Here is a 26,190-nt window from a genome sequence, read left to right as displayed (position 1 = left end):
TTTCTGGAGGCTGGAGGGTTTGGGTCGAGCACAGGGACGCGGAGGTTCTGATTCGGTTCAAATACAGCCGAGCTGAACCATGGGAGTCGGTCTCTTTGGACCTTCACTCGGGAAGATAGTAGAAACAGATGGAGACACAGATGTTGTTTGGGAAGCAGATGTCAATGCACAGGTAGATGAGCCGCTGCTTTGGAGGATCTGTGAGGAACACAAAGAGTGTGTGGAGAGGTGGAGGTCTCTTTTGGGGGGGGGTGTAACAGTCCTTTGGATGAGCTAGAAATGTTAGAAAGTTGGCAGGGACAGGCTGCATTGGTGGTTGCTCATCTGGAGGAAACCCCCCAAACTTTGTTTTAATTTTAAGACCCTTTAGATCAGTGGTTCCCCAACCTTTCCAGCTTTGTGGACCGGTGGGTGGGGGATGAAAATGGCTTTGCGCAAGCGGTAGGCAAATGCCTGCTGGTCACGCAAATGGAGCTGCATGCACGTGCTTGCCTGCCGCTTGCGTGGCCCGGTTTCGAATGGGCCGTGGCCCATTACCAGGATGTGGCCCGGGACTGGGGACTTGGCTCTAGATAGCAGGTTTCACTGGCTTAGACCTCTAATGCTCCCACACGTGAAGCCACCGTGGCAAACCTTCAGTCAAGCAATGTTGACTGACTCCTGGGAGTTTCAGGAGGATTCAGAGCGCAGAGACGTTCTGGATTAGATTCGACCCATTTCTTCCGCTCACTGACATCTACAACGTCCTCGAAGTATAAGGTGGTTTGTGCCTTGGGTTGTGTGCGTGCGTATGTGTGTGTGTCCTTTTGAGTCATTGTTGGCTCCTGGCAACTGCCTGATCAAGTCCCTGCAGTTTTCTTGGCAAGATTTTTCAGAGGTAGCTTGCCATTTCCTCCTTCCCAGGGCTGAGAGTGAGGGACTGGCCCAAGATTACCCAGCTGGCTTTGTGCCTTAGGCAGGACTTGAACTCCAGTTTCTAGCCTAGTGCCTTAAACCACTAGGCCAGATGTGCTCTCTTCTGCCTGCTTTGCCTCAGATGAATTAAATAAACTTGGCTGTGTTCCAACTTGTGTGTCCTTGCCCCAACCGCATTGCCTGTGCCAGTGACGGAGCCCACCCGCCCTGCTCTTTCCAAGGTGCCTTCAGTCAGGAGGGCAGCCTCTGGACACCCAGATGTCGCTGCCAGCAGCTCCTAACAAATGCCAGCATTGGCACAACTGATTGGCACCATTCAGCTTCACTTGCAGCTCCAAGGGAGCAGAGATTCCCTGGGGGCTTTGGCCTGGCTGCGCCCATCAGCTTACCATCTTTCTTCTTAACCCAGCGGATGGGCACCTGCTCACACAGGGCCCGGGCAGCCTCTCCAGCCTCCGCTGGCTCGACCAGGCTCCCTGGCACAACCCCCAGGAATTCACGGTAGTATTGGGAACCGTAGCTGGGAAGCAGTGGTGGATCCTCCTGGCAGCAAAAGGAAGGACAGTGAGGGTACCTCAGCATGGCTCCAGGCCCAGACTGCCCGCTCAACCTCTGCGTCCCTCGGGATCCGCACTCCAGGCCGCTGCTCTGGGGGAAGCGCTTCCCAGAAGCCCTGGGGAACTGAGCCCTCTTTGCCTGCCCGCCGCATTTCCATGCTGCTCCCCCCCAAAAAGAAGCGCTTAAAGGCCAGAGCAGTCCTGGGAGTTCTGTCTAGGCTGCAGCTCTGAGGGACAGAGAGGTTGGAGGTTTCCAAACTTGGTGACTTTAAGACTCTCAGAATTCTCCAGCCAGCCGGGAGTTGAAGTCCAGAAGTCTTAAAAGTTGTCAAGTTTGGAAATTCCTTGGCTGGGGTTGCCACTTTGGGAGAGGCCCTGAGGCTGCCCAGAGCTGGAAATCCAGGGGGTGGGATATGCCAGCGGGTGCACTGCGTCCCCCCCCCCCCCCGTTGCTGCCTTGGTGAGGAACGCCAGCTCCTGAACGGGCAGAGCAGAAACCTGAGCCCAGCAGGCTTCCTTCTGACATTTGCAGCAAAGAGGGCCCTCTGTCTTCCAAAATCAGACCTCTGCCCTCCACGCCTTAGGTGCCCTCGCTCTGACTTCTGCGGCAGCAGCACTTCGGACAATGCAGCTTTGTTTGCTCACCTTACGGGAATTGCCCAAAGCCAGCAATAAGTTGCAAGCCCCCCAGAATGTTACCTATTCCTTTTCTATTAGGGGATAACTGATCGTCATAGCTCAGCTCAGGAACGAGGAACAGGTGGGGGGCCGAGTTGGAGCCATCCTACAATATTAAAGGGGTTTCACATGACACCATGTTGGGGTTAGAAAGACGGTTAAGCCCATTGGCAGGCCATGACCCCCTCCCCCTTTTCCCTCAATTTTGAAAGGGGCAAGAAACTGCACTTCCAATATTTGGATATTTGGAGGCCTTGCACAAAATGGTGTCTCCCCTCCCCACCGCAGATGGCCATTAAAATTGCAAATGGGGGTTGTATGCAGAAGTGCACAATTTCACAATGAGGGATAAGTGGTGTAAGCCTTGGGCTTTTTCTCTGGGTCCTTCAGCCAAGGCTGCTTGGGGCTTAGTGTTGGCCTGAGATGCCGGTGAAATAGTGCCAGCCCAATTCAGGAGGCAGCTGATTCAATGATTTCAAGCGCTTCTTGAAAAATTTCCTTTAGACCAGGGGTGTCCGGCCTTAGGAACTTTAAGACTGGAGGACTTCAACTCCTAAAATTCTCCAGCCACCATGGCTGGAGGGGATGGATGGATGGGGTGGATGGATGGACGGACGGACAAATGAATTGGCTGGATTCTTTTTCCCAGGCTAGGCTGTTGGCACTCACCTTGTGCTTTGATAGGTTGAAGGAGGCCTGGGCAGCATCCTGATCCCGGGCATTCATCCTCTTCAGGTAACAATTGCTGTGCCCCGACAGCTTATAGCAGACGTAGCCCTGCAGAGAGAAGCAGGCAAAGCAGGAGGTCCATTAAAGCCCCCCCCCCCATTGGGTTACACCAGACCAGCTTGGGAGCTTCCTTTGCCACGTGCCCAAGACCCAGCCTGGCCTGGTGAGGTTCACTTGCCTCAGCAAAGAAAGAGATCAATAAGAACAGCTTATTTCTGTGTAAGCCATCTGGAGTCACCGAGACTGAGTTGGGGGGCCTTATCAATGTTCTATATCCATAAATAAATGACCTTCCAGGCGGCCTGACTGTAAACTGAGCTCTGCATCTCTGCCCTTCAAATATGCTGCCGATGTGGGGAACAGGAAAAGGCTTTTGGGACTCTCACAGGTTCTGGGGTGTGGGGGGGGGTCAGAGTGGTCCTGTCAGACAAGAGTCTTAACTCTGGAACACCTAACGCCCGCTCCTGTCCCGGGGGTGGGTCCAATGAGCAGTAAGCCTTGTTTTCCTTCTGAGGAGGGGGCTAGCAGCAGCAGGCCAGAGCCATTGAGGGGCAATTGACTGACCCCTGCTGGCCTACATCTGGCTGCCAACATAGAATCCCAGCCATGTGCTGCCAGAATGGAGCATCGCCCTTCACATCTCATTGTCCATTCCTAAAAATTGCTGCAGCTGTTAACAGGACGTGCCTCTTCCATCTCCCCACATTTATTTATTTATTTATTTTAATCCCATTTATATCCCGCCCTTCTCCGAAGACTCAGGGCGGCTTACAAGCTTAGCAGTAGCCTTCATTCTATGTATATGCCTGCTTATTAGGGCTTTCACACACACACACCAAGCGGCATTATTACAAAGTCAGCTTAATTGCCCCCAACAATCTGGGTCCTCATTTTACCTACCTCGGAAGGATGGAAGGCTGAGTCAACCTTGAGCCTGGTGGGATGCGAACCTGCACTAATTGCAGGCAGCTGGTGTTACTTAGGGAGGCATTAGCCCACTGCTCCACCAAGGCTCTCCACCCTGTGAGATGGACACAATCACAGGTAGACCTTGACTTATGCCCGGTCACTTAGCAACCTGTTGTGGCCCCAACTCCTGCGCCTGTCCTAACTGAGGAAGAGGACTCTGAGGATGATGGGGAGAAACTGGCAAGGCCTCCCTCTCCGGGACCCTCCTCTCTGGCAAGGCCTCCGTCTCCATCTGAAGGCCGAGAGGAGCAGCCTGGGAGTAGCCAGGCTGGGAGCCAGGCTGGGACGGAGCTCGAGCAGCTGCAGCAAATACAGTAGTGAAGATGACTCATGGCTAGACCCTCGAGAAAGACGCAGGGCCAAGCGTTTGCAGCAACATAGGATGAGTAGGAGGGCCAGGGAGTAGCTGAGTCATTGAGCCACACCCCACAAGGTACAAAAGGGGGTGTGGCTGCTCTCAGAACTTTGTGATGAACAATTAATTCACCACAGCTTCTGGTCACGTCTGTCGGATTTCTCTACCTGTGTGAACCCTGGTCTGGATTTCGTGACTACGCTTCTTCATCTCTGCTTTTGGGTTTGTTTGTCTGGACTTTCTTGGAATTACTTGTTGGCAGTTATCTCATGTCAGCGAACGTTTGAGATAACTAGCTTATTTTGGCTGACTCTGGGTAGCTTTCTGCCAAGACTTTATCGCACAGCAATTATATTGTAGTATAAAGAATTAACCCTTTTGTTTCGTACCTGCTTGTCCGGCTGTTTGTACCTTGAGGCAGGGGGAACAGAACACAACCATTGAAAGTTACAATGGACCTCCCTAGAGGTACTTGCAATAGCAATAGCGTTTAGACTTATATATTGCCCCATAGAATTTTAGGGCACTCTCTGGGCAGTTTACAATGTAGAAGCATTATTTGCATATTACCCCCAATAATCTGGGTCCTAATTTTACCAACCTCTGTAGGATGGAAGGTTGAGTCAACCTTGAATCAGTCAGCATCAAACTCCAGGCTGTGGACAGAGTTAGCCTGCAATGCTGCACTTCAACCACTGTGCCACCGTGACTGTTACAAGTCAGTTCCCCGTTGTCACCTGACTGCATTTTGGGTGCTCAGGAACCTGCAATCGTGTTCTGCTAGTGAGACATTCCCCGAGGATGGGCTCCCACATGACTCTGAAAGCTCAGAAGAGTAAACCTCTGGTCCCAGAGACCGACCCAGATTGGATCCTACAACATTATCCTGGGACATGTAGATTTGCCTTCATTGGTGACATTTTACAATGTTTTTGCCTCAAACGCATTTATTTCCAGGCCCTTAGCAAAAACTTATCAGTTTGCTTAATAAATGTGGCATTTGCTTAACAACTGCCACAAAAAGGTAGTAAGATTGGATCAGTCACGTGGGTGACATGCTTTACAATTGTCATAACTTAGGATCTCAATGGGTAGGCTCCATTGAGGACCGTCAGCGTTTTCTGAAATTGGAGAGTTACAGTCCCTGTTGGGAAGAGGAGTCAAGCAGGAAATTAGCTTGGACATAACTATGTAAATACAAAATGCTCTGTTCCCCCTGCCCTCCCCAAAGCCTTTGAGATTTATCTGGTCTTTCCCAGGCGAAAGCCGCCATTCCTGGATTATAGGCAGAAACCAATAAAGTAGCAATTTGAGGTTTATCCTTGTGGGTCTGGCTGTTCATGCTTGACACCCTTTCATGCCAGTTGCACAAACATGTTCTGGCCAGAGCAGCCCAACGTTGCATGACATGAAAGTCTTTTCGAGTAAATCATTGTCCTTGCACTCTTCCCACCCATCCCATCCACGTGTGCCTTACACACTTTCTTCCCTTCAACTGGGAAAGGCAGCCCACTTGCTCACATTCTTGCAGTCGAACAAGATGGCGGTGGTTTGGTTACTAGAAGACGTGATGTAGTAGGTGATGGTGTTCTTGGCCTTGCTGACCACCACTGACTGGTTCATTGAGGATCCTGGGCGATTCTGGAAGTTTAATCGCATTACCTGCAAAAGAGGCTACAAAAACACAACACACAGTGAGATGACCTCAGCAAGTTGCATCAGGCCCTCCAGCACCCACTTCTTGTAGGTCTCCCATCCCTGTCCCTTCCCAGCAACTTTTATGGCAGCGGTGGGCAACTATGGCCCCTTTACAACCTCCATGCTGCCTCAGGAATTCTGGGAATTGAAGTCCACAGGTCATAAAGGGGCCATAGTTGCCCACCCCTGTTTTACATCAAAGGGGCAAATGTGCCTCGGGACTGGCTTGCTGTTTCTTTTTCCCAAAGTACCTGAACTTGGCCCAAGGTGACCACTGAGTCTTGGAGACAGAAGCCAGCTTGGTCAGTTGGGTGTGCTTGACTCTTGGTCAACATTAATGTAATTTTGGGGGGGGGGTACCTTTGAGTGAGTGCTGCCTCCATTCTAAGGCTGAGGGACTGGCCCAAGGTCACCCAGCTGGCTTCATCTCTACGGCAGGATTCAAACTCACTACACTACACCAAACACTCATTTTAATGAAATTGCACTTATTAAGATATAGAAAATAGTTCTATTTCCTTTTCTAAAGAAAGCAAAGAGTCTGATGGAAATATACCCAGGAATTAATGACTTTGAGATGGTTTCTTAATTATCCTGGCTTTACATTGTTCGTATAGCTGATTAGGACTTCCAACAATTTCAACAGTTCATTGCTTAAATTTTTAAATGATGGCATTTTTTTTCATTTTGAGTCAAAGTCACCGATGTTGATTGTGTTGAGAAATTGTATTGAGAAATTCTGTCCAATGAATTTTGGAGAAGGATTCCTACATTCTATTAAAGCTATATATCAACAACAAACTGCACAAATTATAATTAATGGGGGGCTAACAGAGACGTTTAAAATTGAAAAAGGTACAAGATCATCATTATTGTTTGTTTTAACGTTAGAGATTTTATTAATTAAAATTTGAGAGTCCTCTATGATAAAGGAAATTAAAATACAGAATGATTATAGATTGAGAGCTTTTGCTGATGACTTGGTTGTGACAGTATCTCAACCGATACAATCGGTTATAGATTTGATGGAAATTATAACTCAGTATGGTAAGGTTTCTGGGTTTAAGGTGAATAGTAATAAGACTAAGATATTATCTAAGAATATATCTATGAGTGAAAGGGAAATGTTAATTAAATTAACAGGTTTTGAAATAGTAAAAAAGGTTAAGTATTTGGGAGTGTATATTGCAGCTTCAAATGTAAATTTATATAAGAATAACTATGAAACATTATGGTTGAAGATACAAAGGGATTTAAATAATTGGAAAAAATTACAATTATCATTACTGGGAAGAATCGCAGTTGTTAAAATGAATGTTCTGCCGAAGTTTCTCTTTTTGTTTCAAATGATACCTATATTGAAAAAGGATGCCAACCTTGATGAATGGCAGAAGGGTATTAATAAATTTATCTGGGCGGGGAAAAAACCAAGAGTTAAATTTAAGATTTTACAAGATGCTAGGGAAAGAGGGGGACTCAAGGCGCCGAATTTGAAACTGTGTTATGAAACTCACAGCTGCTCAAATCTTGTTGGAAGTATCAGAAGGAATGTGGTAGCCCCTTTTCCCATTAAACACAATTTATTAAAGGGCAGAAGCCTGGTGAGAGGCAGATCACCCCAATTCAAATCAGTCAAGCCACTCTGTGTGCCTGATGAAGTTTCTGAGAGTATATTTAACCCTTATTTTATACCTGTAAAAGGTGCTTCCAGACTTTTTACCACCATAGACCAAGACAGCTGTCCTCCTCTCAGACTTGTAAAGGTTGAGTCAAAGCCTGCTCTTCCCCATTCAGGCCCCCACAATCATGGATGGAAACGAATCAAGGAGGGAAGCGACCTAGGAGAAATTTCCTAACGGTGGGAACAGTTAACCAGTGGAATAGCTTGCCTTCAGAAGTTGTGGGTGCTCCATCTCTGGAGGCTTTTAAGGAAGGGACAGCCCCCCCCCCCTCTGAAATGATATAGGGATCTCCAAGGTCCCTTCCAATTCTAATCTTCTATGAAAAAACCTGGTAGCCTCACTTGGTTGACCCTTAGCAAAGAGGTAGAATTGGTATAATCAACATTATTGATCACACCTTACTCTGTATTAGCAGATGGCCTTACTCAGTAGCTTCATATATGTTAAATAGAAGCAGGGAGAGGAGAACCTCAAAGCAGCCTGAAGGGCTTGGTGGCACAGTGGTTAGAATGCAGTACTGCAGGCTACGTTTGCTGACTGCCAGCTGTCAGCAGTTTGGCAGTTCAGTTCTCACCAGCTCAAGGTTGACTCAGCCTTCCACCCTTCCGAGGTTGGTAAAATGAGGACCCAGATTGTTGGGGGCAATAGGCTGTAAAAGCACTGTGAAGCAGTATATAAACCTAAGTGTTATTGTTATTGCTATTGCTAAGAGCAGGGGGCTAGGGCTAGATCTACTACCAGACCATCCCACTGGCTGGAATTGGCCTTGGAGAAAGGAGAACACCAGAACATTGTCAAATCAGATCTTTATTATTATAGACCAGCATAAGGCGGGTGGTGAACAGTCAATTAAAGAGCATCAGAGTTTGTTTTTTTTAAAAAGAATTCTAGGAGAAGCTAGAAAAAATATTAAAACAGAAACTGTATATTAAAAAATGAGTCTAAAGGAGTAGGACCATTAGACGGGTGAGGGGAGCATAAAGGAAAATATGTGGAAGATTATATCAAATTACAGAGCAGTCCAGTGTGGCAAACTAGATGCTCATTAAGTCTAATTTATGGCACGGATCATCCAACAAATTTTAAGCACTGCTGCACACAAGCTGGCAACATTATATGCCATGGCAGGATTGCTATGTGAAAGCTGGGGGTGTAGAATTGTCCTTTGTGCAGTGATGAGACTAGTGTAAAGGCACATCCTCAGTTGTTTGCGTGTCCAGAGTCACAGGGCCTTGACTCTCTGGGTCAGGAATCTTCCTGTATCGGCTTTCAAGGACAGTGGAGGGAGGGAAGAGCACTTTAAATGCCAGAATGCTGCAAAGGGTTCACTGGTAAAACCATAACGCATGCTTCCAACTCCTGGTCCCAATCGTCTAAGCCAGAGGTCCCCAACCTGGCTCAGTTGGCGGACCAGAGGGAAAGGGAAGGGGAAGTATTTTATGTGCACACGTGCGACACAAACGGGGCGGCGCTAGTGCCCACATGACACTCGCTAGCCCTGCCCCGTTTTCACCACGTGGGCACTAGCACTGCCCTGTTATTGCTGCGCAGAGCCCCGTTTAGGCCACGCAGAGCCCTGTTTAGGCCATGCAGAGCCCCGTTTAGGCCACATGGAGTCTCATTTAGGTCGCACAGAGCCCCGTTTAGGCCATGCGGCCGTGGCACTATCATGTGGGGTTGAGTGCGCGCACTGGCCAACCTGTCCTGCGGCCCAGTGGCCACAGACCGGTAGTGGGTCGTGGCCCACAGGTTGGGGACCCCTGTCCTAAGCCAGTGTTTTCCAACCTTGGTCACTTGAAGACACATGAAGTCCACACATGTTCAAGTGGCCAAGGTTGGGAAACACTGTCCTAAGCTGATCCAGAAGGATCCCATAATCAGTTCCATCAAATCCCTTTCTTAAATCCAGGGCGGGGCAATGTAGAGGCACCACCTCCATCCATGTCCCATTAAATCTCACTGAGTGCAATCAAGGCCACTGCAGTGCTGTGAACTCTTGTGAGCTTGACTGGAAAGGATGCAGTTACTCAGTTCCTTCCAGGGTCGCCCAGAGCTAAAGCCAATCACTCTTCTTAACAAGGAGGAAGGAACCTGGAGACCACCTGAAAATTGTCCAGTTCTGGGCTATCCAGCAATGATTCTTTGAGTCACCTTTTGCAGAGCAGGTGGAACCCTCCCCTCTGTGAAGGAAGCATTAAGCACCACGTGGCCAACCTCATGGCACAACCAAGAAGCCCTGACCAACCAGGACAGTCAAAAGTTTTAAAACACAGAATTCGCAGCTCCACCAGGACCAACAGGCTCAAAATCCTCCCAGATAATCATGCTAGATCACGCCTCGTGTATCTCCATAGGATCTGCACAGTTAAAATCCAACTTCGAATGAATCTGAGTAACTTAATCCAGATGCCAGGAACAGTCCTTACTTATAGAGGCTCTGTGTCAGGGCTGCCATCCTGCTACGTCATGCTTCGCTTGCTGCCACCTTGCCATACTCTGTGGGGGAGGAGGGGGGTTACTGAAGTGGGGAATAACGGGGGGGGGGACTAGCATGAGAGGAATCAAAACTACACATTGTGTTGTCCCACAAGAGACACCAGCCGTTCCAAGGTCGCACTCTGTATGGAATGCAGAATGATCCCGTGAAGCCAGGGGCTGTCACCCAAACAATTTGTTAGAATTTAATTGGACACTTAAAGGTAACCAGGGGAGAAGATGGAAACATAGGAAAATAACTAACTTTGATGATGTTACCTAGTTTGGGTAATGAGACATCTCAAAAAAAAACAACAAGCAAGCTCAGAGAGAGCACTCAGGAGTCCTCAACAAGGGAAACGTTAAATCTTATACTTTCGGCGCAAAAAGCCCAGAACTGGCTTTGCTTCTTCTGTGATAGAAATAAGTAAATGGTCTTCAAAATTTAATATGGAAAGAGAAATTTAAAATTGAACTTGTTGCAGTGGAAACTTACTGAGTGGAGAAACAAGCTTATAATAGATGGGAACCAGGAAAAGATAACATAAAGGAAGGATGTCAGAGAAACACGTAGGGAAAATTGTTATCTGGGTCTTCAGAATGGGAAAAGGAGCTGTAAGACAAGATAACTAGCAAAAGAGGAAAGAACCTATTTTTCTAAGAAGTCATAAAAAAGGGGGCCAAAACTCAGTCAACTGAGCATGTGCAATTAGTTGATTAATATTAACTGACACACCTTGCATAAATTATCTCCTAATTTTAATGTACATGTGTGGTATGATTTAGCATGTAGCAGGAAATATGTAGGAGGCGGTTGGAAAGAGTGTAACCTCATAGTTCCTCAGCCAATGGGGAAAGAGGAGGCATGTGGTGTCCGGGCTGTCTAAAGAAGGCAATATTTTGGTTTGAAACTCTGGAGAGAACCGAAGCTTTGATAGCTTCTCTCCTCACTTATTGTAATAAACGAAACAAAAGGCCATCACTGGGTCTTGGCTGGTTATTGGTCAGGCGAGCTTGCCTCTGTTCACGAAGGAAAGTAGCCAGGAGCACATAACATTCTGTAACCAATTGGCTTTACTTTTGTTACTTTCGTTAATAACGGATTTAAGAGTCTTTCTTTTCTAACTGACTGAGTTGGTGTTAGGCATATGGTGATAGCCTACATAGTTGGGTTGAAAATATATAAACCATGATGTTGTGACTTTAAGATGTTAATTGGCCAATGGGTGTGTAAGTGTTCTCATGGCCATAAGTGGGAGCTAGGAACGTAGCTTCTCTCTCTCTGAATTCACTGCTCTCTCTACTATTGCTGTTTTGCTGTACTGTTGGTTTACTACTGTGATAAACCTGAACAACTGTGTATTGACCTCTGGACTGGTAAGAAGACTTTGTATTTGGAATACTCCTTGGACTGTTGCTATTGTGTATGACCTGGACTGTTTATTTTTGACCGTGCATTTTTGTTTTACACCACCTCAAAAGTAAAATACTTTTTGTTTTCACAACTCAGTGTACTCTTGTGGTTACTGTGTGACTCTTACTGCTCTCAGTACCCTTCCTTGTCTATGCAACTCCTTGGTAGCACAAGGAGACCTCTGCACAACAAATTCCTAACAGTTGGGATGGCTGACACTCTGCAAATGTTGCTCCTTCCTTATCCAGAAGGAACCAAGTCATATTAAGCAGACTATTGACCAGTTTTCAGATGTGATATGGGCACAAAAATAGCTAATTTTTTCCATCCTGATTACCACAAGATAATCTTTGAGAAAGGCTCTTGCCAGGCTCAAATGGGGTCAGAATTTGCTTTACTGCAGGAGTGCTCTAGGCATCTCTTCTGCTGACTCAATCGGTTCTTCTGGACGGTGCAATTTGGTCAAGAACGGTTCTCATTCCAAGCGGTGATCAAGACCTTGGATCAACCGTACCAGGAACAACCCATGTTCCTTTCAAATTTATTTTATTTATTTTAATTCCATTTATATCCCGCCCTTCTCCGAAGACTCAGGGCGGCTTACAAGCTTAGCAGTAGCCTTCATTCTGTGTATAGGCCTGCTTATTAGGGCTTTCACACACACCCCAAGCGGCATTATTACAAAGTCAGCTTAATTGCCCCCAACAATCTGGGTCCCAGTAGGGTCCATCTTGTGCCGGGAGCTGGGGGCGGGGAGGAAGGACTCTACAGATGGGCCCCAGCTTCCTGCAGGAGGATGCAGCCAAGGGAACTCCAAGGCCAGCAAAAGTGCTCTGCCTGTGGTTGGGGACCGATGGCATCATCGCCCAGTTGCAAACCACGTCGCTGCCTGAGATAAGTGCCCAATCTGAAAGGTGATCGTCCCCCCGCCTTGCCTCCCTGGAGTTGGGCAGAGGGTTGGACTTGACAGCCTCAAAGGCCCCTTCAGTTCTAGGATTCTGTCATCTTCTATATTCTATATTCTTCTATGAATGTAGATATACCCCTAGTATCATCAATACAAATTGGTAGAAAATAATAGTTTCATATGCAAATGTGGCAATCTGTGGAAGAGCCAGTTTGGTGTAGTAGTGAAGGTGCTGGCCTAGAAGCCAGGAGGTGGTGAGTTCTAATCCAGCCTTAGTTATGAAGGCCAGCTGCATGCGGCTTTGGGCCAATCCCCAAACTCTCAGCCCATCTCAGAGGGTTGTTATGGGGAAAACAGGAGGAGGAAGACATACTAAGTATTTTCACAGCCTTGAGTTATTTATAAAAAATATATTGACAAAAAAGACAAAAGAAATCTTTTTTTAAAAGGGTTTTCTTCTTCTTCTAGCTAGGTTTGTAAACAACAGAAACAATTCTATCCATTTTACCATTATTCAAACTGAATACGGTGGGAGTGACTTCAGTGCAGGGCTGAAGCCTCATCTTGTTCAGAAGGAGAGAAGGTTTTTAGTTACCCCTACAAAAAATTGAGAATGGTGACTAACAGCACTCCGGCCTAGAGCCACGTCTTACCTTGGGCGAAGCCTGGGTGAAGCTGACAGTTGCGGCCACCGTGATGCAGATAATTCCACAGGTCAACGTAATGGAGAGGATGGCCCCAAATACCCTGGTGGGGCTGGGGGATTCTGCTGGAGGGGGCCTTTCCTAAATGGACAAAAGGAAACTGGTTCTCAGGAGTGCCTGGATTCCATTGTTGCTTTCATTGATCACCATCAGGTGTAGCAGCATTCTTTTGGGACTGGGGGCAAAGGGATTAAGCACTAAAGATATCGCACGCTTGCTTTTGAGCTATGTGAAAAGCACAGCAATGGAAGAGTTTAACTCCTCCATTCATGTTGTCAGAATTATGCAAGACAATTTAGACTAATCTTTAGCTCCATTGCTTGATGAGTAAGTTTCCAAAAGCTATAGATATTTCCAAAAGATAAAGAAATTTGTCCCAACTGTTTTGGCTATAGCATGTAAGTAATCTATAAATTGTACGGTCTTCCTGTATCCCTAGAAAGTAAAGCATCCAATTGACTTATTTTGGTTATCAAATTGTTTTGCCCATATCTCTATCTCCAGATATACATATATATACATGTATACACACATACACAAAGAATGTATAATACTTACAGCAAAGAAGAAACTTAATTACCGGAGTGATCTTTTCCAATAATGGATAAATGTGGGATTTGCTCTCAGAATAGAGCCCTCATCTTATGGCACCTACAACACAAAGCCCTTCCTTCAGTCTCTCCAAATGGGTCCCTTCCAGATGTGAAGGATCAGCCAGATCAAGTCATCTGGTGGTGGATGACCTGAGTGGATTAATTGCTGATGGGACATTGTGGCAGGTGCCTCCAAGATGGTTCTCTGTCTTGGGAAAGGAGACTCGAGAAGCTGCTGAGTTTTCAGCCTGTGTAATGGTGCTAGACCCAGGAGTTATGGAGGGGCTTCACTTAAGCAGCATCCTTTCCCTCCCCCAGAGCAACAGAGAGCCAGTCCCTCGGGATCCAGTAGCTCTAAACCATTTTGGTGCACGAAAGCACCCACTACCATTAAGATGGGACCCTCATTTGCCAGCGGGGAATCAGGCCTGTGGGCAAACCTAGTGGGGAGGGAAGGATACTTACCGGAGAGGGGGCGGTATGAGCCACGGCCTGCTCCTCCATCCCGGATCTCCCTTTCCTTGGGACAGAGTGGAGGCTTTGCAATTCCAGAGCTCCCAGCTGGAAACTCAAGGATGTGCCCAGAAGAGCCAGGCGAGCAGTGCCCCTGGATTCCCAGCCCGGGCAGAGGCATGTGGAGGTGAAACTAGACTACCTGGTGGGTGGAGGGAAGGGGAGCTGCATAGACAGGCTTGCCCTGCCCTGCCCGGAGAGACAGCCAAGGCATTCACGGGAGCACAATCGAGGGCTTTGTGTCAGGGACCTTGCACGCTGGCAGATGTTCCAGGCCTCCAGAGCCCTTTCTTGTAGGAAGGAACCTGGCTGGGGGGGAGCAGCTGCCTGCCCCCCAGGCCCAGAGAGCAAAGGTTGGGGGGATGAATGCCCTGCTTGCCCACCAGCTCCACCGCCTCCTCTGATCTTCCTCTTCCACTGGAGATGCTCTTTGCTCCCATCACTTTCGCTTGCTTGCTTGTTTCCATGCAGCAGGAAAGGAGGTGTCCATTTCAGTAGAGCCCATTTGCACGGGGCGCTTGATGATTGTGTGCACGATGAACCTGCCCTGTTTTGCTTAGCTTATGCTTTAGTTTTTCTGAAAACCCAGAAACTGGGTGAATTCATTGAACAAATTGAGAAAGTTGTGTGGATGCAATCAATACGTCATAAAAACACGTTTGTTGTGAAACAGTTGCCTCCTTCAATTTCCCCTGTCTTTCCGCTTCCTCTACCTCCCCCCTCCTTCTAACTCTTTCAAGATTGCGAGACCCTTGAGGAGGAACCTTCTACATTTCCTGATTTGAGAAACAGAGAACAGCTGCATCTCGTGAGTGTGCAAATTTCCTTCGCAAATGCGAAGAGGCTCCTTGATTCCTGGTTCGTCGATGGCACAAAATGTAACTGTCCTGACTGCAATGTGGAAGGGGCTTGCCTTGTTCAGAGATTATTTTCATTTTTCCAATCTAGTTTACAACTTTTCCGTTTGATCTGAGCCTACTGCAGCTTTTCAAAATTGGCCCCAGGTCAGCTCCAGGTGCCCAAACTCTTCTTGGCTAGAGTTGAAAAAGGAGGGATGCAAACTCAAAACTCACCGTATCCCCACTGCGCAGAAAGCCCTTTATTCACACTCTGTACGCACACTAAGTAAACCCTCAGCAGGACCTGCTCAGCTCTCCACTAGAGGATTCAGGGGCTTCCAGGGCAGGCTGCTCTGAGATCTGGGCCACGCGGGCCTGTCATCGTTTGTCAACCTTCTGTGGCACACCTGCCCTCTTCTCTTGCCAAGCAATCATACCTGGCAAGAGATCACACCAGCCTTCCTCCTTCTTCTGAGACCCACTGATAACAAGAGGTGGGGCGGAGGAGAGGAATGCTTTTATACCAAGCCTGCTCATTCTCCACCTTCAGACAGGAGTATTTTTGCACATCGCAGCTCAAGGTTAAAACTGGGCACAATTCCCTCAGTCTATAGCCCTCCAGTCCTCACTCTGTTGTGCCTAAAGAGCTGAGCTCTGCTAGTGAACTGGGTATGTCTAGTCTAACGAAGAGAAGAACTAGGGGTGGCATGGTGAGCTTTGGGTTTGTATCACTCTGTTTTCAACTCCAGCCATGAAGAGTTTGGGCACCTGGAGTTGACCTGTGGCTGATTTTGAAAACCTTTAGTAGGCTCAGATCAAAGGGAAAAGTAGTGAGCTAGATTGGAAAATCAAAATAATCTCAGAACAAGGCAAGCCCCTTCCACATTGCTGTCTTCCAATATTTAAGAGATTGACCCTCTCATCTCTGTGACAATTTCTTAAGTATTGGACAATTATTATCCAAAGCACCTGAAGGCAGGACAAGAAGCAGTGGGTGGAAACTAATCAAGGAGAGAAGCAACCTAGTAATAAGGAGAAATGTCCTGACAGTGAGAACAATCAACCAGTGGAACGGCTTGCCTCCAGAAGTTGTAGATGCTCCATCACTGGAGGCTTTTAAGAAGAGATTAGACAGCCAATTGCCTGGAATAGAGTGTCCTGCTCAAGCAGAGAGTACAACTAGAAGACCTCCAAGGTCCCTTCCAGTTCTATTCTATTCTATCTCCAAAGTCCCTTCATTCTGTATCCCGTAAAAGCAAATCGGGACATCAGCCTGACGATACCCAATAAAGCAGTAGAGAATGAGTCCCTTTAAAAAACAGCCCTGCATCCAAGTACTATAATAGAATCACTTCTTTCATAATTTATTACTGTGTTTTATTTATTAAATATATATGCTGCCCATCTCACAACCATACTTCAGGCAAATGCCTCCTTAAGTAACACCAGCTGCCTGCAATTAGTGCAGGTTCGCATCCCACCAGGCTCAAGGTTGACTCAGCCTTCCATCCTTCCGAGGTAGGTAAAACGAGGACCCAGATTGTTGGGGGCAATTAAGCTGACTTTGTAATAATGCCACTGGGTGTGTGTGTGAAAGCCCTAATAAGCAGGCATATACATAGAATGAAGGCTACTGCTAAGCACATTGATTTGTGCTTCTTAGATTGTAAGCCGCCCTGAGTCTTCAGAGAAGGGTGGGATATAAATGGGATTAAAAAAAAATCTATTTGGCCTATGGAACTGGAGGACCAACAATTGCTTCTTAGTTTCTTTTGGAACCTGGTGGAGTACAACTAGGATCCATGATTACTGATCAGCCTTTTTACTCAGTGACCATATGCCAGTGGATTTTTTTGCAGGGGACCTAGGATATAATAAATTGGATGCTAACGGGTATTGAGTTTCAGATGGAATTCATTTGGAATTGGCTGACCTTTGATCTAGATTTCTCACTGTGGGTTTGGGTCTCTTGCAAGGAGTGCTCCAAGTCCAGTAAAATAAGGTCTCCTCCAGATCCAGAGTCATTTGAGTCCCTTTTGGATAATCTGGACTTGATTCTTTTTCTTCGAAGGCCCTTGTGTCCAAGGCAGAATTGGAGAAAGATGTGCCAGATATTCTGTTTGTTCTTTTCATGCGGTTTTGGAATCTTTCTTCCTGCCAGAGGTATATCCCGCTGCAGCAGCTGAACCTGGACTCATCAGAGCTTGTGATGAGCTATTTCTAGTGTATAGACTCAGAAATACCCTCATGGAGTTTGTAATTCATTGACATGCTGGCCCATATCGAGGAGCACCATAGTTTCAGCTACAATTCCACAAACTATGGACTTGACTCAAACCTTGCCTCCTTTGGGGGATGGATTATGTTAAAAACTACTACAAGAGATGGATTGGCCGAGATAATTTAAAACAAGCCAAGTTGAGGCTTTGACAATTCTCACTGTTCTGGATCGAAGCTGTTGTACTTTAATTAATCTCTTGATAAGACCTCTATATATAAACAGATATCATTAACATTAACAGATCTCTCCAGATAGTTTTGAACTCGTAGAGACACCTTTTATCATATAGAAATACCTTTATTGCAGGTAAAGTTGAATACAGTAGATGGATGCATTCAGATGACCTTTGTACAGCATTTCCAAGATATTTCCAAGGTATCTCTAAGGTTAGAAAATGGTAATGCTACCAGGGTCTGCATACTGGGACTGCAAGTTACCCCATGTCTTCTCTAACGGAGAATGGACTCTCTAGGGACAAATGAGGAGGAAGTCCATCCCAGAAAGGGGAGGGGAAAGGAAATATGTCATAGGGTAGGAGGGTCTGACTGCCCACATTGAGATTTCTCCACACAGCCACGTAGTGGCAGCACACTCACCATCCTGCATTGACCATTCTACGCCTTCACCATCAACATTCTCGCCCCATTGCCTGGGGGAAAAACCAGGTCATTACCATTTTTCTGAAGGCCAATGGGGAGAGGAGCCTATATCTGGGGGGGTGGGGGGAGCCATTCTGTAAGATAGGCACCATAAGAGAGAAGAGACACTTCCTAGCCCCTACCAGTTGACCATTAATTTTTAATTTAATTTAATTAGATTTATATACCGCCCTTTCCCGAAGGACTCAGGGCGGTTTACAGGGAATTTAAAATCAACAATACAAAATACAAAAGTTAAAAAACAATTTAAAAAGATTAAATTATCCCTTAAAATAAAAACCCCAGTTAAAAATTCTCAGCCTGGGCCGGAGAGCTCGAAGAGCCAGATCTTCAGGTCCCGGCGGAATGAACGGAGGTCGGGGGCAGTCCTAAGCTCCGCGGGCAGCTGGTTCCAGAGGGCAGGCGCACCCACAGAGAAGGCCCTCCCCCTGGGTGTTATCCGCCGGCGGCACCCTGAGGAGACCCTCCCTGTGTGAGCGCACTGGACGAAGGGAACTTGATGCTGGCAGAAGGTGTTCCCTCAGATATCCCGGACCCAAGCCATTTAGGGCTTTATAGGTCATCACCAGCACCTTGAATCTCACCCGGAGGGCAACCGGAAGCCAATGCAGCTCGCGGAGTAGAGGTATTACATGGGAGTATCGGGAAGCCCCCATCACAACTCGCGCGGCCGCATTCTGCACCAGTTGAAGCCTCCGAGTGGTCCTCAAGGGCAGCCCCATGTAGAGAGCGTTGCAGTAGTCTAAACGGGAGGTCACGAGCGCATGAGTGACTGTGCGTAGGGCATCTCGGTCCAGGTAGGGTCACAAAGGGGAGCTGAAACATGCCAATCCTGGCCAGATCTGGCAGGATGGGCAGAAACCATGAGGAAAAGTGACCTAGCAATTCACCTGGACCCATGCCCTTTCAAACAGGGGTCCCCAACTCCCGGGCTACAACCAAGCCATGGCCTATTTGAAACTGGGGCCTGCAAACGCCGGCCCACCACTCACGCAGCCTGGTTCCCCTTCCCTCCCACCAGGCCGCCAAGCCGCCAAGGTTGGGGACTGTTGCTGTAGAGGTTTAAAGATGACCACTTGCACTTTGAATTGCCCAGGGAGCACACGCGGGGGGGGGGGCTTAGAACCAGGTCTTAAGAGCTTTACAAAACGCCAGCAGTGCTGGGGCCATGTGAACCTCTGGAAGGAGAATGTTCCATAGGGTTCACATTGAGTGCATTACGATTAATTAACTATAACTGTGATGTAACTAATTCAACCGAAGTGATAATATGCATGTCTTTGTAACCCCAGCCCTGTTCCAGGTTTTGCCTCATGATCTCTCCTTACCCAACCTATCAATAAATCAATTTATACATCAATGTAGGTGTGCCTTGGTGTCTCGTTTAAAATACTCTTAAGGGAAAAAAATTCCTTTAGTGTAAAATTAAAAGATCAGACACATAAAAGGAAGCAAGAGTTATTTTTAATTATGACTCAAGGTCTGGATTGAAGTTAGGAACAGTTTTACAACTTCTGCTTGGGAATTTTACAATAAAAGCTTTGTTAAGAAAAGATATAATGAAAGCGGGTGGCCGGTTTCACTTTGTGGCCAGCATGTCTGAGCAACTGTTCTGAGGATCTAACCATTTAATGTAGATTTGACACGATCCTGAATCTCTCTGGAACTGCCCAAGCACAAATCCTCCCAAGAGAGCCACTCTTTTTAGATTGGTTCACACATAGTTTACATAATCAAAAGTGAAGAACAATCTTTAGACTTACAAATGATAAATTTAAAAGAAAAAAAAGAGAAAAATTATTCGAAGACGTAATAATCTACCTTTTAGCACTTCAAAAGAGGTGGAGAGATTAACATAATTTATCATCACAGAATGTCTTCCACTATAGACAATGCAATTATTGCTGTATGAAAAAGTGATAAATTTCAAGCACCTTCAATATTGAAAATGCTGCCCAGGCAAGGTAACTGTTTGAAATACATCTGAAGCAAAAAAGAAGTATCTTTCCTTGATCTCCAATTTCTTAAAAAATGTCTTTGTCTACATACATTTTAAAGATGACAATCTGGCAACTGATTCTGCGAGAAGAAAACTACCTGAGCACTTGAAAAGTGCAATCACGTTTACTGCAAACCGCGAAGGCAAAATGGTTTGTACACCTGTTTTCAGCAAGTGCCAAGGTAGATCTGCAAGGTTTTTTTGTGTGTCCTAGCATCAAACCAGAAGATTTCAACAGGAAGCACTAAATATGTTAATATAGTTGCTTCATGAACACTGACTTCAAAATGGCTTCAGGGAAAAAAAAAACCCTTTATGACACTGAAGAACAAAATGCTAGTAAACTCAATGTTGCCATGAAGAATTCCCACTATTGCTGACTGACAAATGAACGCAGCAGTCTATCCTGACACTAATCATGTAATTCAAATATGACTCAATCTGATGATCCGATTTCTGGACTTTTGTTACATGCTTCTTGACCAATAAAACCAATTGTGTGTGTGTGTGTAATGTATATATATTTATATATATTTTAAAATAGAATATATATATATTTTAAAATAGAATCAGAAATTCTAGAGAATTTCTAGAGAAATATATGAAGCATGATGGTGTAACTCGTTTTGCATATAAAGCAGTGCAAATGCCACCGGGTAGGAGCAAAAACATTATCAATGGATACACAATGATTTCCATTCCCCTGAAATATTTGAACCAGAAACTAAGTAATCATAAAAACCAATCTTAAAATCAAGTCTCAGATACCAGAGCAGCTGCCCTTAAACTGCTCAATTCCCTGAATTTCCAAAGATTGCATTACAAAACACCATAGTGCAACGTTTGAACAGAAGCCTGCTCAGTCCCTTCAGCTCAGCTGAGCAGGCCTCTACCCTGATACCTGAACACCAGCCAGACACAGATGATGGGTCTGAAAGCTGATAGACACACACACTTCCCTCTTTCTTTCAAAGTGCATTTTTAAGAGGAACTTGTAAACAGAGAATTCAATTTAAATGTTGCGCACCAAAATCATCTTACTTTTGCAAGCAGCAATTGTGTGCACCGTAGTAACTGAGAAAATACTACCAGCCTGAAGAGAATGTGGGTGGCTTGGGGTGAAGAAAGATCTCTGTAGAGCTGAGACATCTCCCTTTCTTAATCGGTGAGAGCAGGGAGGAGATCTGCTATGCTATCTACATAGTAATCAGGGACCAGGCTTTTGCGCTCAGGACAGTCACTGCTGAGATGGCCCTTGACCTCATCCAGTGTCGTGACCCCAGTGAGAGTGAGCAGGGTTGTCAGCCCGCAGGTGTTGCCCATGAGGATGTCTGTGTCCAGGCGGTCACCAACCATGATGGTGCGCGCAGGGTTAATCTTAAACTCGCTGGCCACACACTCAAACATGAAGCGGCTGGGCTTGCCCACAATGAATGCTTCCCGCTCTGCAGCTGTCTCCACTGCCTTGACGAGGCAGCCCGTCCCTAAAGAAAGAAAGAAAAAAAATGAAGAAACCAGCAGGCAAAGTAGGGGGCCAGATGCAACAGCAAGTAACTGGTGCAATCCTGAGCAAGCCATACAACTTGGTATTTAGTATGATAATGAAATAAAAACCCTGTATAGTTGCAATTATGGGATGCGGTGGCTCAGCGGGTTAGGACGCTGAGCTTGTCGATCAGAAGGTCGGCAGTTTGGCGGGTCGAATCCCGAGTGCCGCATAACAGAGTGAGCGCCTGTTACTCGTCCCAGCTTCTGCCAACCTAGCAGTTCGAAAGCACGTAAAAAATGCAAGTAGAAAAATAGGGACCACTCCGGTGGGAAGGTAACAGCGTTCCGTGCGCCTTTGGCGTCTAGTCATGCCGGCCACATGACCACAGAGATGTCCTCGGACAAGCGCTGGCTCTTCGGCTATGAAACGGAGATGAGCACCAGCCCCTAGAGTCGGAAACGACTAGCACGCACGTGCGGGGGAAACTTTACCTTTACCTATAGTTGCAATTGGGGATTTTCTGCCCCTTTGGTCTGAAGCTGAAACAACTTGTTTGCATCGCCTTCGCTCAAGCTTTTGTTTTGCCAGATTGCATGGCCACTATCCAATCCTAGAAAATACAGTTGCAAGAAAAAGTATGTGAACCCTTTGGGCTTACGTGGAGTTTTGCATGAATTGGCCATAAAATGCGCTCTAAACGTCATGTAAGTCACAACAATAGAAAAACACAGTCTGCTTAAAACAATACTACACAAACATTAGCTGTTGTCATGTTTTAATTGAACATAAGATGGAAACATTCACAGTGTAGGGTGGAAAAAGTATGTGAACCTTTGGACTTAATAACTGGTTGACCCTCCTTTGGCAGCAATAACCTCAACCAAACATTTCCTGTAGTTGCAGATCAGACCTGCACAACAATCTGAAGTAATTTTGGACCACTCCTCTTCACAAAACTGTTTCAGTGTAGCAATATTCTTGGGATGTCTGGTGTGAATCGCTCTCTTAAGGTCATGCCACAGCATTTCAGTCGGGTTGAGGTCAGGACTCTGACTGGGCCACTCCAGAAGGTGTATTCTGTTCTGTTGAAGCCATTGTTTTGTTGAATTACTTGTATGCTTTGGGTCATTGTCCTGTTGCATCACCCATCCTCTGTGGAGCTTCAGTTGGCGGACAGATGGTCGTACGTTTTCCTGCAAAATGTCCTGATAAACTCTGGAATTCATTTTCCCCATCAATGACAACAATCCGTCCAGGCCCTGAGGCAGCAAAACAGCCCCAAACCATGATGCTCCCTCCGCCGTGTTTTACAGTGGGGATGAGGTTTTGATGTTGGTGTGCTGTGCCTTTTTTTCTCCACACATAGTGTTGTGTGTTTTTCCCAAACAACTCAATTTTGGTTTCATCTGTCCACAGTATATTTTGCCAGTAGTGCTCTGGAACATCCAGGTGCTCTTTTGCAAACTTCAAACGTGCTGCAATATTTTTTTTTGGACAGCAATGGCTTCCTCTGTGGTGTCCTCCCATGTACTCCATTCTTGTTTAATGTTTTCCTTATTGTAGATGTGTCAACAAAAATGTTAGCATGTGCCAGAGATTTCTGTAGGTCTTTAGCTGACACTCTAGGATTCTTCTTTACCTCATTAAGCATTATGCGCTGTGCTCTTGCAGTCATTTTTACAGGACGACCACGCCTAGGGAGAGTAGCAACAGTGCTAAACTTTCTTCATTTGTAGACAGTCTGTCTTACCGTGGACACATGAACACCAAGGCTTTTGGAGATACTTTTGTAACCCTTTCCAGCTTCATGCAAGTCAACAATTCTTGATCGTAGGTCTTCTGAGAGCTCTTTTCTGCGAGGCATGGTTCAGACAGTGCTTCTTGAGACCAGTAAACCCAAAACAGGTGTGTTTTTAAAGGGCAGGACAGCTGTCAGCAACACATCCAATATCATCACACTGATTGGAGTCAAGGTTGGCTCACTCCTGGCTCCAATTAGCTCTTGGAGAAGTCATTAGGCTAGGGGTTCACATACTTTTCCCACCCTGCACTGTGAATGTTTCCATCTTATGTTCAATTAAAACATGACAACAGCTAATGTTTGTGTAGTATTATTTTAAGCAGACTGTGTTTTTCTATTGTTGTGACTTACATGACGTTTAGAGCGCATTTTATGGCCAATTCATGCAAAACTCCACGTAATCCCAAAGGGTTCACATACTTTTTCTTGCAGCTGTATGCCACTTTTTAATGGAGGCACCACAGCAGTGGTGTGCTTGCACTTATGCTTGCTCTGAAGGACCTTTTTGGCTTCAGATCCAAAGTCAGCACATCCCCAGTTCCAGGGAGTGATGGCAACACCAGAAGGAAATGCATATATAAAACGTGGCACAATTATCATTCCAAACATCAACTGAACAATGAAAAAGCCATGATGCAACAAACAGGCTTCAGGACCACATAATTTAATGGAACCCTACTTGTTATCCCAGGAAAAGAACGTGGATACTCAAAATGGGAAGTTTTGTTTTTGAACTTGAAATAAATACATTGCATTTGGTAGGTCCTGGATGGACCGCCATCTAGTTGAACCATGTTCAATTTATTTATTCTTGGTCTCTGCTAAAACAATAAGTGGTCTTAGGAGGCAAGTAGGTGAAGGCCTATTTCTCCTCTCCTGTTCTGAAAGCCCCATGTGCCACCCATTAATTGATCTTCCCAGCACTTTTCATTCCCTACTTCTCCTTAGTTATTGCCCATGTTTCAAGCACAGAATACTTAATATTCTTAGGTACACACCACTCAATCTTCCTAGCCATGCACGGAATGTTTTATGCCAACACAAATGGTGGAACTGGGACAGAATAACTTGTTAAATGTCCCATCTATTAGACCAAAAATATATTCTAATATGTTTGAACTTCATGGACATTGGATGGAAAAGCAGGATAGAAACCAATTAAGGAGAAATAATAAGTGACTATATTACTCTACATGTGGCCATAATCCAGGGCCTGAGAATGGGGCTTTACTGCTGGGGGGGGAGGGGGAGGGGAGAGCTATGTGCTGCTTCCACCAGCACAATTCTGAGAAAGAAACTCTCCAGTATAATTTAATACAAGGTTTAGGGATCGTTATGCCTTTCCTCATCAGGATTAAAGTGAAAGAGGTTTAGAGTGCAAATCACGGGCTCAACCTTTTATGGGAGGAAGGCAAGAGCTGTGACTTTGCAGAGCCTTGGAGTGCTAGCCAAGCCAAAGAGGCTTCCGCCCCCCCCCCCAAAGTACACGTAATCCTTGACTCACAACCGTTCATTTAGTGACTGTTCAAAGCTACAACAGCACTGAAAAAAGGGACTTACAACCGTCACAGCATCCCCATGGTCACCTGATTGAATTTTGGATGCTCGGCAACTGACGCACATTTATGACGGCTGCAGTGCCCCAGGGTCACACGATGGCCCTTTGCGACCTTCTGACAAGCAAAGCCGGATTCACTTAACAAGCTTGTCACTAACTGAACTGCAGTGACTCACTTAACAGATGTGGCAGAAAAGGTGGGGAAATGGGGCAAAATTCACTTAAGCAATGTCTCGCTTAGCGACATAAATTTTGGGCTCTACTGTGGTCGTAAGCGGAGGACCACGTCTACAAGTTGCCCAGAGCGACCCCGCGCCGGCTACCTTCGGCCCCTCCCCGACCACCTTCCGGGCTACCGGCGAGCTGCAAGGCGGGTGGGCCGCCTGCTGCAGCCAGAGGCGGGGCGGGCCAGCCCGACAGGCCCCCGCCCGCACGTACCGGGCACGGCGCTGCCGCCCTCGAGCGGGAGGCGGTTGTCGCGGTTGGTGCCCACCAGCAGGCAGCCGCGCCCGTCGCCGTCCCCGCGCAGCAGGTAGCGCAGCGCCAGGCAGAGCTTGCCGTAGCCGAAGTGCTCGTCGTAGCCCACCAGCACGGCGCGCACGGCGGGGTCCAGCGGGGCGCGCGCGCCGAAGTGGGCGGAGCCGGGCTCGGGGGCGGGGCCGACGCCCAGGTGCGCCACGCCCAGCGCCTCCAGCTCCGCGCTCAGCGCCGGCCCGCCCAGCACGTAGGCGGCGGCGCCCGGCGGGAGCGCGCGGCTCAGGTGGCGCGCGGCGCAGTAGGCGGAGCCGAAGACCTGGCCGGGCTCCGCGGGCGGGAAGCCCAGGCGCCGCAGCTTCTCGGTGTAGGCCTGGCGCGTCCGCGAGGAGTTGTTGGTCACGTAGCAGAGCCGCTTCGCGCCGCGCGCCTCCAGCCGGTGCAGCGTCTCGGCCGCGCCGGGCAGCGCCGCCTCGCCCCGCCACAGCACGCCGTCGCAGTCGAAGAGGAGCGCCTCCGCCTCGGACAGCACCTGCCGCGCCAGCGCCGCGTCCATCCGCCGACACTCCTTCGCCGCCATCGCGGGAGGGCGGATGAGAGGACGGGCGCCGCGCCTCAGCGCCTCACGAACTCCGGCCGCGCTGATTGGCTGAGGGGCGGGGCGTTCCGCCCCCGTGCGGCCCCGTCTCCCGCTCGTCCGCGCACGAGGGCTTCGGAGAAGCCTCCGGAAACCGGATCCGGCGCCGCTGATTGGCTGCCAGGGGCGAGGCGCGCGTCGGTTGGCCGAGCGAAGAGGAACCGTCCGGCTCTCGCCAGCCATTGGCTGTAGCGTCGCGCAGGCCCCGCCCCTGCAGGTGAGCCGCCCGCAGCCACCCTCGTCTTCCCGTTGGCTGAGCGCCTG

At 47.4% G+C, this 26,190-nt stretch overlaps 2 protein-coding genes across 3 annotated transcripts; both read right to left on the bottom strand.

Moving 5' to 3' along the window:
• Window positions 1–38: 38 nt before the first annotated feature.
• Window positions 39–21,116, bottom strand: BRICD5 (BRICHOS domain containing 5; the record flags this gene model as incomplete). 2 transcript variants are annotated; one of them, XM_081338250.1, is made up of 6 exons in its annotated part: window positions 39–198; window positions 1,305–1,458; window positions 2,820–2,927; window positions 5,725–5,877; window positions 13,033–13,164; window positions 21,009–21,116. In XM_081338250.1, 6 exons carry the CDS (start codon window positions 21,114–21,116, stop codon window positions 104–106), a joined length of 750 nt encoding a protein of 249 aa, XP_081194376.1. In that variant the 3' UTR covers window positions 39–103. The 2 variants fall into 2 exon arrangements, with proteins under 2 accessions (XP_081194376.1, XP_081194375.1); XM_081338249.1 differs by lacking the exon at window positions 21,009–21,116 and adding an exon at window positions 14,142–14,335.
• PGP (phosphoglycolate phosphatase) lies at window positions 19,417–26,127 on the bottom strand. Its single transcript, XM_081338243.1, has 2 exons — window positions 25,254–26,127; window positions 19,417–21,451 (listed from the first exon to the last, which is right to left on the bottom strand). The coding sequence occupies exons 1-2, from the start codon at window positions 26,107–26,109 to the stop codon at window positions 21,126–21,128; spliced, it is 1,182 nt and encodes a 393-aa protein (XP_081194369.1). The 5' UTR covers window positions 26,110–26,127; the 3' UTR covers window positions 19,417–21,125.
• Between the last annotated feature and the right edge of the window lie 63 nt (window positions 26,128–26,190).

This window comes from Vipera berus (genome assembly GCF_964194415.1).
Source record: "Vipera berus genome assembly, chromosome: 13".
In the NCBI taxonomy this organism is placed as follows: Eukaryota; Metazoa; Chordata; class Lepidosauria; order Squamata; family Viperidae; genus Vipera; species Vipera berus.
The sequence above is the reverse complement of the archived record's forward strand: the minus strand, read 5'-3'. Positions and strand labels throughout refer to the sequence as shown.

Bases quoted from the DNA above. Each gene is read 5' to 3' on its own strand.
- PGP (XM_081338243.1), bottom strand. From the start codon at position 26,109: ATGGCTGGCGAGAGCCGGACGGTTCCTCTTCGCTCGGCCAACCGACGC. The intron at 21,452-25,253 runs GTACGTGCGGGC...TTCTTTCTTTAG, and splicing joins GGGCGGCAGCGCCGTGCCCG to GGACGGGCTGCCTCGTCAAG.